This window comes from Capra hircus, chromosome 2 (assembly GCF_001704415.2).
Source record: "Capra hircus breed San Clemente chromosome 2, ASM170441v1, whole genome shotgun sequence".
NCBI lineage: Eukaryota > Metazoa > Chordata > Mammalia > Artiodactyla > Bovidae > Capra > Capra hircus.
Window position 1 is genome coordinate 104,917,247 of NC_030809.1, and position 15,521 is coordinate 104,932,767.

General features: G+C 38.4%; 1 protein-coding gene across 1 annotated transcript in view; it reads right to left on the reverse strand.

The window, feature by feature from the left end:
* The window catches only part of SLC38A11 (solute carrier family 38 member 11), a 65,324-nt gene that overhangs the window by 6,873 nt on the left and 42,930 nt on the right, over positions 1 to 15,521 (reverse strand). The window contains exons 10-11 of the mRNA XM_005676034.2: positions 14,764 to 14,876; positions 5,804 to 5,935 (exon numbers count right to left, since the gene is read on the reverse strand). Of these exons, the coding sequence (XP_005676091.2) occupies positions 5,804 to 5,935; positions 14,764 to 14,876 (245 nt within the window). The remainder of the gene's footprint in view (positions 1 to 5,803; positions 5,936 to 14,763; positions 14,877 to 15,521) is intronic.

Sequence of the window (15,521 nt, forward strand, 5' to 3'; positions counted from 1 at the left end):
TTTTGTTTGTAAAATGAATCCTTTAAAGTTGAGGGTGCATTTGCCTTGGAAAATAAGTCATTTTGTTCTAGTGCTATGAAAACAATAAAATAAAAAGGAAGCTAAGTTCTAAATGGGCTTTTCTTTTTATTAAATAACTAATATAAGTCTGAATAATTTTATTCTATATTATTTTAGTTATACTAAGTAATATCATCTCCTTAACTTTGCAAATTGAAGGTCTGATTCTATTATATCATCACCTGTAAAGATCCTTATTCTACTTAATGATGATTCAGAAGCCACAATAGGAAAAGAATTTCTAAGGTACTACCTTATTAACTAAGGTAAAGGCTATTAGCTAAACATTATCAGCTTAGATGAAAAACTTTTAATTTCATTTTTTTGTATTTAACCCTTTTATAAAGTCTATCTATGTGTATTCTGAATTACTCTTAACCTCACTTACAGCTAAACTCAATGCATAGATTTTTAACTTAGAAAATGGAAGGAGACATGAATACATTTATTTTGCATGATTTAAAGCCTTATACTTAGGAAATCTCTGACTAGCATAATGATTAAAAACATGGGCAACAGGGTTTGAAAGCTTGTGTTCACTTTCTACCACTTAAAACTAGTGTGAGCTATTTAAGTGTCTATCGGCAGATGAATGAATAAAGATGTAGTATATGTACACATACACACATATACACTCAGATACTACTAGGCAAAAAAGAATGAAATTCTGCCATCTCCAACAATGTGGATGGACCAAGAGAACATTATGATTAGTGAAGTAAGTCAGACAAATACTGTGTCATCACTTATAAGTAGAATCTAAAAAATAAAACAAACTAGTGAATATAACAAAAAAGAAACAAACTCACGGATATAGAGAACAAACTAGTGGCTCCAGTGGAGAGGGAGTAAGGTAGGAGGGATAGGATAAGGGAAGGAGATTAAGAGATACAAACTACTATGTATAAGATAGATGGGCTATAAGGATGTATTGTATGGCATAGGCAAATATAGCCATTGCTTCATATTAGTAATAATTTTAAATGGAGTATAATCTATACAAATATTGAGTCACTAAGTTGTACACCTGAAAGTAATATAATGTTATAAATCAACTATGCATGAGTGGGTGCTAAGTCGCTTTAGTTATGTCCAACTCTGAGACTCCATGGACTGTAACCCTCCAGGCTCCTCTGTCCATGGGATTCTCCAGATGAGAATACTGGAGTGGGTTGCCATGCCCCCCTCCAGGGGATCTTCCCAACCCAGGAATCAGACTCGTGTCTCTTCTGTCTCCTGCACTGGCAGGTGGGTTCTTTACCCCTAGGACCACCTGAGAAGCCCATATAGATCATACTTCATTAAAAAAAAAAACCCAGTGTGACCTGTTAATGATGCCAATCACTCTGTGTCTCAATATCTTCATATGTGAAATTTATATAGGTTAATGATGATAATATATGCAAAACATTTGACTCAGAGTAAATGCTCCCTACATGTTAGCTCACACTGTTGTTTGGAGGGGAAACATCACATGCTTTAGTTGCTTCTACAGGGCTGTGTGACCTGCTGGTTGATCTGATGTTATAAAACATAACAAATACCCACACAAAACGGACCTGAACAAAGACCTGACTGTGACATTGCACTTACAAAAAGACTTTCACTGATTAAAAAAGTACACACTCAGATGGTCTGGAAGTGAATGGAGATCTCAGATTTCTTAAAACTAGTGTAATTGAATTCTTGCTGCTGCTACTAAGTCGCTTCAGTTGTGTCCGACTCTGTGCAACCCCATAGACGGCAGCCCACCAGGCTCCCCCGTCCCTGGGATTCTCCAGGCAAGAACATTGGAGAGGGTTGCCATTTCCTTCTCCAGTGCATGAAAGTGAAAAGTGAAAGTGAAGTCGCTCAGTCGTGTCCAACTCTTTGCGACCCCATGGACTGCAGCCTACCAGGTTCCTCCGTCCATGGGATTTTCCAGGCAAGAGTACTGGAGTGAGGTGCCATTGCCTTAAATCATAACAATTTGGCACTCTTCTTAAATGTCTATATAGCCAGGTTTTCTTTTTTTTTTTTTTAATCTATGGATCTAGAATCATGTTTTAAATTTTTAAAAATAGTCCTCAAATTCAGCTCAGATCTTGACTTCATAACAGATTTTCATGAAATATCATTATTTTATTACAACACCAGAATTCTATCTTAACCACAAAAAATTTCAACATAGGCACAACTGGGAATATTTAATGTGATTGTGCTTAGTTGCTCAGTCATTTCTGACTCTTTGCAACCCCATGGACTGTAGCCCACCATTATGTGCTTATAATTTTGTTATGCAAAGTGTCAGGGAGATTTGGAATTAACAGAAAGTAATGGTCAAATATACATAAATATATCATTCCTGAAAAATAAGCAATATGTGTATGCTTGGTTAACTTAAAGGGAACAAAAACTGTTAGGCTATCAAAATAGTCAGTAGTAAAGCAGTTGATAAACATATGTTCTCTCACATCACAATCCTACAACATTCAAACAAACATGCGACCTCAAATGAGACATTTCACAAGACAAGAAATAACAGAGTTGGGAATTGTGCTCCTCAGCATAATTAAAGGATTACCATTACTGTCAGCCCCAACAATTTTTTGTAACACTTAATTGCTTAATGCCACAACTAGAGAATGGGCTTCCCAGGTGGCTCAGTGGTAAAGAATCCACCTGCCAATGCAGGAGATGCAGGAGGTGTGGGCTCAGTCCCTGGGTTGGGAAGATCCCCTGGAGTAGGAAATGGCGACCCAGTCCAGTATTATTCACTGGGAAATCCCATGGACAGAGGAGCCTGGTGGGCTATAGCCTGTAGGTCACAAAGAGTCAGATAGGACTGATCATGCATACTAAAGAATGCCTTCCGTGTCCAGGAACATTTGTAGACATAGGTCCTTCGCTGTGCTCCCAATAGACAATGGCCCATGCAGTGATTTGAGCACTGTGTTCTTAGCACTGTGCTATATATACTGTGGGGGATGGAGCAGGCAGGTAAGCACCATTCTTGTCTCTAAAGAATTTGTACTTTGATAGCAAAGGCAAGCTTACGGACAGTCCAGACCATACATGATATAAGGTAGTACTTAAATCAAGTTACATGTAGGTTGCAGTCATGCGTTTACATAGATCAAGGTTGGAACGTGAAATGACTTTCAGTGAACCTACTAGCCTTTAGCCTATGCAAAATGAGGGAGTAGGTAAGAGTTACCTTGGATAATTTTCCATGTTTCCTATGAACTTTCTTTCCATTGCTGGTGGAACAGATGTTTCCCTAGTCATACGAGGGTTGGGGGAGTTGCCTACTCTCTACTTTCCACATGATCTGATACAGGAAAACTCCCAACAGTGTGTTCCTGACTGAATCTTCCACTACCTTTGTCTGGGATTTCAAAACCAAATGGCACCTGGAAGGAATAATACCTTCACCCCCCCCCCCTTAATTCTCAGTGGAGTGAGTAAAAGATAACTTGATATTCCATCTATAAAAGCCCACCCTCCCTGTGGGACATGATTGATCAATGCTAAGTGGTGTGGTTTTGAGTAGAAATTCCAGAAGGATTGTAGAAGGGGAAGAGGAAAGACTCTAAAGCAGTAAAATCACTTCTATGCACGTTTCACCAAATGATCTCATTATCCTACTTCCACTAAGTAGAATCAAGGAGTCACTTTTTTTTGGTCACTTTTAAAAATTGAAATACAGTTGACATATGATATTATGTGAGTTTTATCAGAACAACTCTAGTAACAATTTGTCCCCATAAAAAGTATTGCAATATTATAGCTATTCCTTGTGTTGTATATTACATACACATGACTTATTTATCATACAACTGGAAATTTGTATCTCAATTTCCTTGATCAATTTCACCCCTGCCCCTCCTCTCTGGCAACCACTCATTTGTTCTCTGTATCTATGAGTCTGTTTCCATTTTGTTCTGTTTAATCTTTTTCAGATTCCATATATTGATATAAGTAAGATAATACAGTATTTGTCTTCTTCTGTGTGACTTATTTCACCTTGAAATAATATTTGAGCATAATATCCTCAATATCCAACCATGATGCTGCACATGGAAAGATTTTATTTTTTATGCCCGAGTAGTGTTTTATTGTATATACATACCATATATTATTTATTCATCTCTTGATGGACACTTAGGTTGCTTCAGTATCTTGGCTGTTGAAATCATGTTGTCAAGAACTTCACAGTATATACACATTTTCAAATTAGTGTTTTTGTTTTCTTTGGAGAAATACCCAGGAGAGGAATTGCTGGATCCCAAGAAGTCATTCTTGATGCACCCCTCTATCCCCCTGACTTCCCAATTGAATTGGTTAGCAAATTCTGTCAATCTTTTCTAAAAAGTGTCTTTTAGGAGTCCACCCACATCCTTTTCTCTTTTTCACTGCCTATATAGTAGCTGAACTTTTAAGTTTCCTTGTGAGATTGTAAGCTCCACAAAAGCACAGATCCTTTCTGATTTCCTCCCATCCTTGTATCTCTGCTTTTGTGGCATAGTGTATCACTGACCCTTGAATAACGCAGGAGTTGGGGGTTACTGAGCTGTTGGAAGCTCATATATAACATATACAATTCTGCATACTCTGTTTCTCCATATCTGCAGGTTCAACCAACTGAGGTTTATGTAGTACATATTTATTGAAAAGTATCTGTGTAAAAGTAGACTCCATATTTCAAATCCATGTTGTTCAAAGCTCAATTGTAATTATTTAATATATATTTGATAAACAAATAAACATATTAAAGCTGCACTAGACTTTCAATCTTTGTAAGATTTGGAGAGAAATGAAAGAAAAAAAATAATTACAGGAAAGAATAAACATAAGCCAAAGGATAAAAGAAAGAATTAATGTGGATTACTCATAGGTCAAAAATAAGATTGACTAGAGCTGTGGGTAGATTTTGGGAAGTCAGTGGTAAATAATTTTCCACAGATAGCTTGGGGTCAGATGATAAAGGCAACAGATTTTGTGCTCGTTGAGAGAAGAGTAGAGTTTTTAAGCAGGATGGTGATAAATTGGAAGCAGAACTTAAATATGTGCTAGTTGAAGCAAAACCCCAATATTAATTCAAATGTGATATGATGAGGACATAGATTTGGAAATCAGCAGTAGAGATTACAAAGGAAATGAGAGAGAGAGAGAGAGAAATACTTAAAGAATTAGGTAAGTGAATGGGTAAGTAGATATAACTTCCTTCATTATGTATTTTAATGAGTCTCTCTAGACCTGTCTTTACTCTGCAAAGGAATTTCCCCTAGATTTGTTTAATTTATAGTTATTTTCAATTATATCTATGTACTATAGAATATAAAATATGGAAAAACTGCTTAAACCAGTAATTCAGTTCCAGCACTATTGACATTTTGGATTGCATAGTTCTTTGTGGTAAGGGTTACCCTGCACATAGTGAGATGTTTAGCCACATTCCTGTCCTCTACCAACTAGATACCACTAGCATCAGCCTACCCAGTTGTGGCAACTAAAAACGTCTATAGACACTGCTAAGTGTCCACTGGGGCGGGGACAGAAGGGCATTTCCCCCATTGAAGAACCACTGCTCTAAAATATAGAGTCCTGAAAACCGCATAATATCATCTATGTAAATATTTACTATAACAAGCACATTTTCATTCCAGTTCAGAAAATGACACCTTTATTAAGGAAAATATATCTCCTGTTAAATGCAAATATAACTTTAAAAGAGATTTTTAGAATCTTCAAATGTACTTACATTGAGCTCTAAAACTATTCCAAGGCAATCAATCAGCAGTGACACAAGTGTGGCCACGGTAATGATAACCACAGTTATGACAATGTGGAAAACTGATGAAAGACTCCCACCAAAAAACACATTGGCAATTACCTGCCAAAGAGAAACAGATTATTTAGAGAGGGACTCTCAGAGCTGTGCAGGAGTTTTAAAAGATAATTTTATATTATAGTAGTTGGGACTATATAAAATACAGTAAGGCAATCAATCAAATCTTAAGTCATATGAATGAATGTTGTATCTTTTCCAAACTATTTACACACTGACACACACACACATCAATAACAAGTATTCTTTGTTGAACTATTAGACAGGCATTGGCTTACATTCCAGACTCAGAACATGGCATACTACTGAGTGAACAAAAATATTTCTGAAGTGTAAGAGAGGCCTTGAGAAGTTACCTTATTCTTTTTCCTTGAGTCCAATAAGGTTACTATTAACACAAACTACAGATGCTATTTAGATTATCTGAAGGACCTTTAAGGAAAGAGTTAGCACAGTATCTTTTAATAATAATGCATGTTTAATATTTCCTTTACTAATAGGAAACTAACTTCATATAATCTAAATCCTATCTGGTACAAGTTAAGTCTATTTTATCTTGCCTTTCCTTAACAAAAATGGAGAAGAGATGATTACCATTTTCCACTGATACTCAACAGTTACCACTCAACAGTCCAAGTGTGTGTGCTAAGTCTCTTTAGTTATGTCTGACTCTTTGAGACCCCATGGACTGTAGCCCACCAGGCTCCTCTTTCCATGGGATTCTCCAGGCAAGAAAGCTGGAGTGGGTTGTCCTGCCCTCCTCCAGAGGATCTTCCTGACCTGAGGATCAAACCTGTGTCTCTTACATCTCCTCCACTGGCATGCAAGTTCTTTACCACTAGCACCATCTGGTAAGCCCAGTTACCTATTTAACACCTATTTAATATGTCCTACACTGTATTGTGCTAAGAGAAAATGTCTAGGAGATGATTCCTATTCTTAGGAATTATCATCCTAATTAGAGAGATTCAAACAATCCAATGAAACAAATAGTCATCAATTTTTGACAAGACAGAAAAGATCAAATACAATTTAGAACTAGACAGTGCCACCCAAGATGGACAGGTCATGGTGGAGAGGTCTGACAGAATGTGGTCTACTGGAGAAGGGAATGGCAAACCACTTCAGTATTCTTGCCTTGAGAACCCCATGAACAGTATGAAAAGGCAAAAAGATAGGACACTGAAAGATGAACTCCCCAGGTCAGTAAGTGCCCAATATGCTACTGGAGATCAGTGGAGAAATAACTCCAGAAAGAATGAAGGGTTGGAGCCAAAGCAAAAACAACACCCAGTTGTGGATGTGACTGGTGATAGAAGCAAGATCCAATGCTGTAAAGAGCAATATTGCATAGGAAGCTGAAATGTTAGGTCCATGAATCAAGGCAAATTGGAAGTGGTCAAACAGGAGATGGCAAGACTGAATGTCAACATTCTAGGAATCAGCGAACTAAGATGGACTGGAATGGGTGAATTTAACTCAGATGACCATTATATTTACTACTGTGAGCAGGAATCCCTTAGAAGAAATGGAGTAGCCATCATAGTCAACAGAAGAGTCTGAAATGCAGTACTTGGATGCAATTTCAAAAACGACAGAATGATCTCTGTTTCCAAGGCAAACCATTCAATATCATGGTAATCCAAGTCTATGCCCTGACCAGTAATGCTGAAGAAGCTGAAGTTGAACAGTTCTATGAAGACCTACAAGACCTTTTAGAACTAATACTGCAAAAGATGCCCTTTTCATTATAGGGGACTGGAATGCAAAAGTAGGAAAACAAGAAATACCTGGAGTAACAGGTAAATTTGGCCTTAGAGTACAGAATGAAGTAGGGCAAAGGCTAATAGAGTTTTGCCAAGAGAATGCACTGGTCATAGCAAACACCCTCTTCCAACAACACAAGAGAAGACTACACATGGACATCACCAGATGGTCAACACTGAAATCAGATTGATTATATTCTTTGCAGCCAAAGATGGAGAAGCTCTATACAGTCAGCAAAAACAAGGCCGGGAGCTGACTGTGGCTCAGATCATGAATTTCTTATTGCCAAATTCAGACTTAAATTGAAGAAAGTGGGCAAAACCACTAGACCATTCAGTTCAGTTCAGTTCAGTTCAGTCGCTCAGTTGTGTCTGATTCTTTGCGACCCCATGAATCGCAGCACGCCAGGCCTCCCTGTCCATCACCAACTCCCGGAGTTCACTCAGATTCACATCCATCAAGTCAGTGATGCCATCCAGCCATCTCATCCTCTGTCGTCCCCTTCTCCTCCTGTCCCCAATCCCTCCCAGCATCAGAGTCTTTTTCAATGAGTCAACTTTTTGCATGAGGTGGCCAAAGTACTGGAGTTTCAGCTTTAGCGTCATTCCTTCCAAAGAAATCCCAGGGCTGATCTTCAGAAAGGACTGGTTGGATCTCCTTGCAGTCCAAGGGACTCTCAAGAGTCTTCTCCAACACCACAGTTCAAAAGCATCAATTCTTCGGCGCTCAGCCTTCTTCACAGTCCAACTCTCACATCCATTCATGACCACAAGAAAAACCATAGCCTTGACTAGATGGAACTTAGTCGGCAAAGTAATGTCTCTGCTTTTGAATATGCTATCTAGGTTGGTCATAACTTTTCATCCAAGGAGTAAGAGTCTTTTAATTTCATGGCTGCAATCACCATCTGCAATGATTTTGGAGCCAAAAAAAAAAAATTAAGTTTGACACTGTTTCCACTGTTTCCCCATCTATTTCCCATGAAGTGATGGGACTGGATGCCAAGATCTTCGTTTTCTGAATGTTGAGCTTTAAGCCAACTTTTTCACTCTCCACTTTCACTTTCATCAAGAGGCTTTTTAGTTGCTCTTCACTTTCTGCCATTCAGGTATGACCTAAATCAAATCCCTTATGATTATACAGTGGAAGTGAGAAATAGATTTAAGGGTCTAGATCTGATAGAGTGCCTGATGAACTATAGAATGAGGTTCGTGACATTATACAGGAGACAGGGATCAAGATCATCCTCAAGAAAAAGAAATGCAAAAAAGCAAAATGGCTGTCTGAGGAGGCCTTACAAATAGCTGTGAAAAAGAAAAGAAGCAAAAAGCAAAGGAAAAAGGAAAGATATACCCATTTGAATGCAGAGTTCCAAAGAATAACAAGGAGAAAAAAAAAAGCCTTCCTCAGTGATCAATGCAAAGAAATAGAGGAAAACAATAGAATAGGAAAGGCGAGAGATCTCTTCAAGGAAATTAGAGATACCAAGGGAACATTTCATGCAAAGATGGGCTCAATAAAGGACAGAAATGGTATGGACCTAACAGAAGCAGAAGATATTAAGAACAGGTGGCAAGAATACATAAAAGAACTATACAAAAAAGATCTTCACTACCCAGATAAACACGATGGTGTGAAAATACACCCAGAGCCAGACATCTGAAATTTGAAATCAAGTGGGCCTTAGGAAGCATTGCTACGAACAAAGCTAGTGGAGGTGATGGAATTCCACTCGAGCTGTTTCAAATCCTAAAAGATGATGCTGTGAAAGTGCTGCACTCAATATGCCAGCAAATTTGGAAAACTCAGCAGTGGCCACAGGACTGGAAAAGGTCAGTTTTCATTCCAATTCCAAAGAAAGGCAATGCCAAAGAATGATCAAACTACTACACAATTGCACTCATCTCACATACTAGTAAATTAATGCTCAAAATTCTCCAAGGCAGGCTTCAGCAGTTCGTGAACTGTGAACTTCCTGATGTTCAAGCTGGTTTTAGAAAAGGCAGAGGAACCAGAGATCAAATTGCCAACATCTGCTGGATCATGGAAAAAGCAAGAGAGTTCCAGAAAAACATCTATTTCTGCTTTATTGACTATGCCAAAGCCTTTGACTATGTGGATCACAATAAACTGTGGAAAATTCTTCAAGAGATGGGAATCCCAGACAACCTGGTCTGTCTCTTGAGAAATATGTATGCAGGTCAAGAAGCAACAGTTAGAACTGGACATGGAACAACAGACTGGTTCCAAATAGGAAAAGGAGTACGTCAAGGCTGTTTATTGTCACCCTGCTCATTTAACTTATATGCAGAGTACGTCATGAGAAACGCTGGGCTGGAAGAAGAACAAGCTGGAATCAAGATTGCCGGGAGAAATCTTAATCACCTCAGATATGCAGATGACACCACCCTTATGGCAGAAAGCAAAGAGGAACTAAAAAGCCTCTTGATGAAAGTGAAAGAGAAGAGTGAAAAAGTTGGCTTAACATTCAGAAAACTAAAATCATGGCATCTGGTCCCATCACTTCATGGGAAACAGATTGGGAAGCAGAGGAAACAGTGGCTGACATTATTTTGGGGGGCTCCAAAATCACTGCAGATGGTGACTGCAGCCATGAATTAAAAGATGCTTACTCCTTGGACGGAAAGTTATGATCAACCTAGATAGCATATTCAAAAGCAGGGACATTACTTTGTCAACAAAGGTCCATCTAGTCAACCTATGGTTTTTCCTGTGGTCATATATGGATGTGAGAGTCAGACTATAAAGAAATCTGAGTGCAGAAGAATTGATGCTTTTGAACTGTGGTGTTGGAGAAGACTCTTGAGTCCCTTGGACTGCAAGGAGATCCAACCAGTCTATCCTAAAGGAAATCAGTCCTGGATGTTCATTGGAAGGACTGATGTTGAAGCTGAAACTCCAATATTTTGGCCTCCTGATGCGAAGAGCTGACTCATTTGAAAAGATCCTGATGTTGGGAAAGATTGAAGGCAGGAGGAGAAGGGGACGACAGAGGATAAGATGGCTGGATGGCATCACTGACTCGATGGACGTGAGTCTGAGTGAACTCTGGGAGTTGGTGATGGACAGGGAGGCCTGGCATGCTGCGATTCATGGTGTTGCAAAGAGTCGGACACAACTGAGTGACTGAACTGAACTGAACTGAATCACTGGGCTCCCCTGATAGCTCAATTGGTAAAGAATTGCCCACAATGCAGGAGACCCTGTTTGATTCCTTGGCTGGGACTATCTGCTGGAGAAGGGACAGGCTACCCACTTCAGTATTCTTGGACTTCCCTTGTGGCTCAGCTGGTAAAGAATCTGCTCACAGTGCAGGAGACCTGGGTTCGATCCCTGGGTTGGGAAGATCCCCTGGAGAAGGGAAAGGCTACCCACTCCAGTATTCTGGCCTGGAGAAGTCCATGGACTCTGTAGTCCATGGGGTGACAAAGAGTTGGACACGACTGAGCGACTTTCACTTTCACTAATCATTTTTACTCATTTTGGGTTTTTGGTAATTGGTAATGTCCTTCCAAATATTTTCTCATTTCGAGTGCACTCTTAATGATGAAGTTTACTCAGTGGGGCAAACTGGTGCAGATATTTATTAGGGGGTAGACTGGTTTTGTGGCACCCTTGGACATGGCCAACTACTTTCCCTGTGAGTAGAAATCATTTTGATGTATTAATGCCAATCGTATATTTGTGTGTGTGCATGTGTGTGTGTGTGTGCAAAGAAAGGAGAGAAAGAAAAAGGAAGTGAATGGGTGAGGAATATACAAAGTTCCTCTGCTTACTATTTGCTACCATGGCAGAGACCTTGATTTAGTTCTGTCTTCCTGTCATGGCAGCTAAAGGAAACACAAGTCTTAAGTCCTGAAGACACAAGCTGTGCAGGTGGAGTGACTCAGAAGTCCACGAGCAGCTCACCAGAAACCACATGAGAATAAACCATCTGTCACTGCTGATCTAGAGATCAGATGTGAACCTAAAGTATTGGGTGGAAACTAAAATAAAACCATTTCCTGCATCCAACAATAGTTAGCTCTTTGATTTCAAATTATTCTAGTTCAATCTACTGTTCCCTGTACTCAAGGAGGTGAGCTGGCCTGTGGGTTATATATTTGTAAGTGAGGACAAATGCTAACTGTAAGGGACATACACAGTGCTGACCATGTCTTCATTCCTTTTCCCTGTGCTGTTCCTTACCCAGAATCAGCATAAGGCAAGCACTGGTCTGCCTCTAGAAGCCTGCCCATTAGGTCGTGTATTTGAAGCTTTGCAGGCATTTCACTTCACACATTAGATCCATTGACAGTGTACTGTGTAAACAATCTCTAGGAATAGATCCTAAGACTAAGCCTTTTCACTGTGATTCCTGAAAGAACCACTATGAAACAGGATCATGTTTTTCTGCTAAATGGTACAGTGGATTTTTAGCTTACTGTATAAGGGATTCCTGACAAAGCCACATTATCCAACTTTCTGCAAAAGGAATTAGTTCTCTTTTACCTAATATTCCTCTACGAATCCAGGCAGATGATATAATATAACTTGGAGATGACTTTATGAATTAAATATATCAATATAGATATAGATAAAAATTCATAATAAACATATTTAGAAATTTATGCATAAATAAATGTTTATTTTATATTTCAGTTCAGTTCAGTTCAGTTGCTGTCGTGTCCGACTCTTTGCAACCCCGTGAAGTGCAGCACACCAGGCCTCCCTGTCCATCACCAACTCCCGGAGTTCACTCAGATTCACATCCATCGAGTCAGTGATGCCATCCAGCCACCTCATCCTCTGTTGTCCCCTTCTCCTCCTGCCCCCAATCCCTCCCAGCATCAGAGTCTTTTCCAATGAGTCAACTCTTTGCATGAGGTGGCCAAAGTACTGGAGTTTCGGCTTTAGCATCAGTCCTTCCAAAGAGATCCCAGGGCTGATCTCCTTCAGAATGGACTGGCTGGATCTCCTTGCCATCCAAGGGACTCTCAAGAGTCTTCTCCAACATCACAGTTCAAAAGCATCAATTCTTTGGCGCTCAGCTTTCTTCACAGTCCAACTCTCACATCCATACATGACTACTGGAAAAACCATAGCCTTGACTAGATGGAACTTAGTCGGCAAAGTAATGTCTCTGCTTTTGAATATGCTATCTAGGTTGATCATAACTTTCCTTCCAAGGAGTAAGCGTCTTTTAATTTCATGACTGCAGTCACCATCTGCAGTGATTTTGGAGCCAAAAAAAGAGTCTGACAAGGTTTCCACTGTTTCCCCATCTATTTGCCATGAAGTGATGGGACTGGATGCCAAGATCTTCGTTTTCTGAATGTTGAGCTTTAAGCCAACTTTTTCACTCTCCTCTTTCACTTTCATCAAGAGGCTTTTGAGTTCCTCTTCACTTTCTGCCATAAGGGTGGTGTCATCTGCATATCTGAGGTTATTGAGATTTCTCCCAGCAATCTTGATTCCAGCTTGTGTTTCTTCCAGTCCAGCGTTTCTCATGATGTACTCTGCATAGAAGTTAAATAAGCAGGGTGACAATAAACAGCCTTGACGTACTCCTTTTCCTCTTTGGAACCAGTCTGTTGTTCCATGTCCAGTTCTAAACGTTGCTTCTTGACCTGCATACAGATTTCTCAAGAGGCAGGTTAGGTGGTCTGGTATTCCCATCTCTTTCAGAATTTTCCACAGTTTATTGTGATCCACACAGTCAAAGGCTTTGGCATAGTCAATAAAGCAGAAATAGATGTTTTTCTGGAACTCTCTTGCTTTTTCCATGATCCAGTGGATGTCGGCAATTTGATCTCTGGTTCCTCTGCCTTTTCTAAACCCAGCTTGAACATCAGGAAGTTCACAGTTCACGAACTGCTGAAGCCTGGCTTGGAGAATTTTGAGCATTACTTTACTAGCATGTGAGACGAGCGCAATTGTGTGGTAGTTTGAGCATTCTTTGGCATTGCCTTTCTTTGAGATTGGAATGAAAACTGACCTTTTCCAGTCCTGTGGCCACTGCTGAGTTTTCCAAATTTGCTGGCATATTGAGTGCAGCACTTTCACAGCATCATCTTTCAGGATTTGAAATAGCTCAACTGGAATTCCATCACCTCCACTAGCTTTGTTCGTAGTGATGCTTTCTAAGGCCCACTTGACTTCACATTCCACGATGTCTGACTCTAGATGAGTGATCACACCATCGTGATTATCTGGGTCATGAAGATCTTTTTTGTACAGTTTTTCTGTATATTCTTGCCACCTCTTCTTAATATCTCCTGCTTCTGTTAGGTCCATACCATTTCTGTCTTTTATCGAGTCCATCTTTGCATGAAATATTCCCTTGGTATCTCTAATTTTCTTGAAGATATCTCTAGTCTTTCCTATTCTATTGTTTTCCTCTATTTCTTTGCACTGATCGCTGAAGAAGGCTTTCTTATCTCTTCTTGCTATTCTTTGGAACTCTGCATTCAGATGCTTATATCTTTCCTTTTCTCCTTTGCTTTTTGCTTCTCTTCTTTTCACAGCTATTTGTAAGCTATTTTATATTTATATAAAATAAATATTTATAAACTTAGCAAATATATAAATAAAATTATCTCTAAAACTAATGGTTTAAAATAAATTTTAAGTTTTCATGGAAGATAAAATATTTTAGTCTTTTAAAAGATAATACAATTGATCATATCTGTCCTATGGTGCCTTTGATACATGTTGGCTTATAAAACATTTTAGCCAAAAGACAATTTTGTAAAACATGTTTTAAACCTTATTGCTTAATTTGTTTGTAAGAATGAGTAAAAGAAAATCTTGTTTTGACTCTATTAAAGGCTGACATTCATTTTGGAATGCAGTTGTATAAATATTTATACTTATACTAATATAAACTAAACCACCAAACATGATTTTCAACCAACTTTTGAAAAAAACAACTCGTAAACATTTGAATATGAATTATCTTTAAACTGCGTAAAAGAGAAAATTACATGAATTATATTTCTTATCATGCACTTAGGAATTTGCAGAATCAAATGATTTATAAATTGTACTAAATTAATGTAGTAGAGAAATGACCTAGCTAAAGTGTTGAAAGAGACTGTGCTTACCTCTCTAGTCACAAAGCATTCAATCGGGTATGTCAAAATGACAGTGACTCCATAACAAAACCTTCCAAATGTTACCAAGTCATCATTTCTGCAATAATTTTCAAACAAGTCTCCTAGAGAACAATATAAAATAGATTTACTTAATAGATACTGGATATTGAGATAAATACCTAATAAATGAGATATTGTATATTTATTATATAATTAAAGATACATAAACATCATTTAATTTAATTAATACAACAGACAACTAAGTCTAAATACAAATTTTGCATTCAAAAGCTACATAATTACTGCTGGGTATTAAAACTAGCACAAGCTCCACTTGAAAGTAAATTTATCACTAATGGCTTTTCTCTTATTCTCATTGTTTGTTTTTAGAAGATTAGCCTTAAATTTGTATCAGCGTCTGAAAAATACTTTTATCCATTGTCTTCTTATAGTAGAATCAACTCCCTAAATTCTTGTGCACTGATTTTATAAACTTGCTTCTGGTCTTTGTTTCTAGTAAGTAAATGACTTCATTATTTAAAAAAAAAAAAAAAGAGTTTGTTAAAATAAACAAATTTCCTTTGAAATGTTATTCTTAGATCAAGGACAATCCTGAAAGGAACAGTACACTAGTACATGTAAGGAGCTGAATTTCCTGTATATCACTCTATAGAGTTTAATCACAAACTCAGGGCTACAGCAAGGAATTCCAAACACACTATCTTTCATGGTATCTGAGGAACCCAGGTATAAATGCACTGATTGAA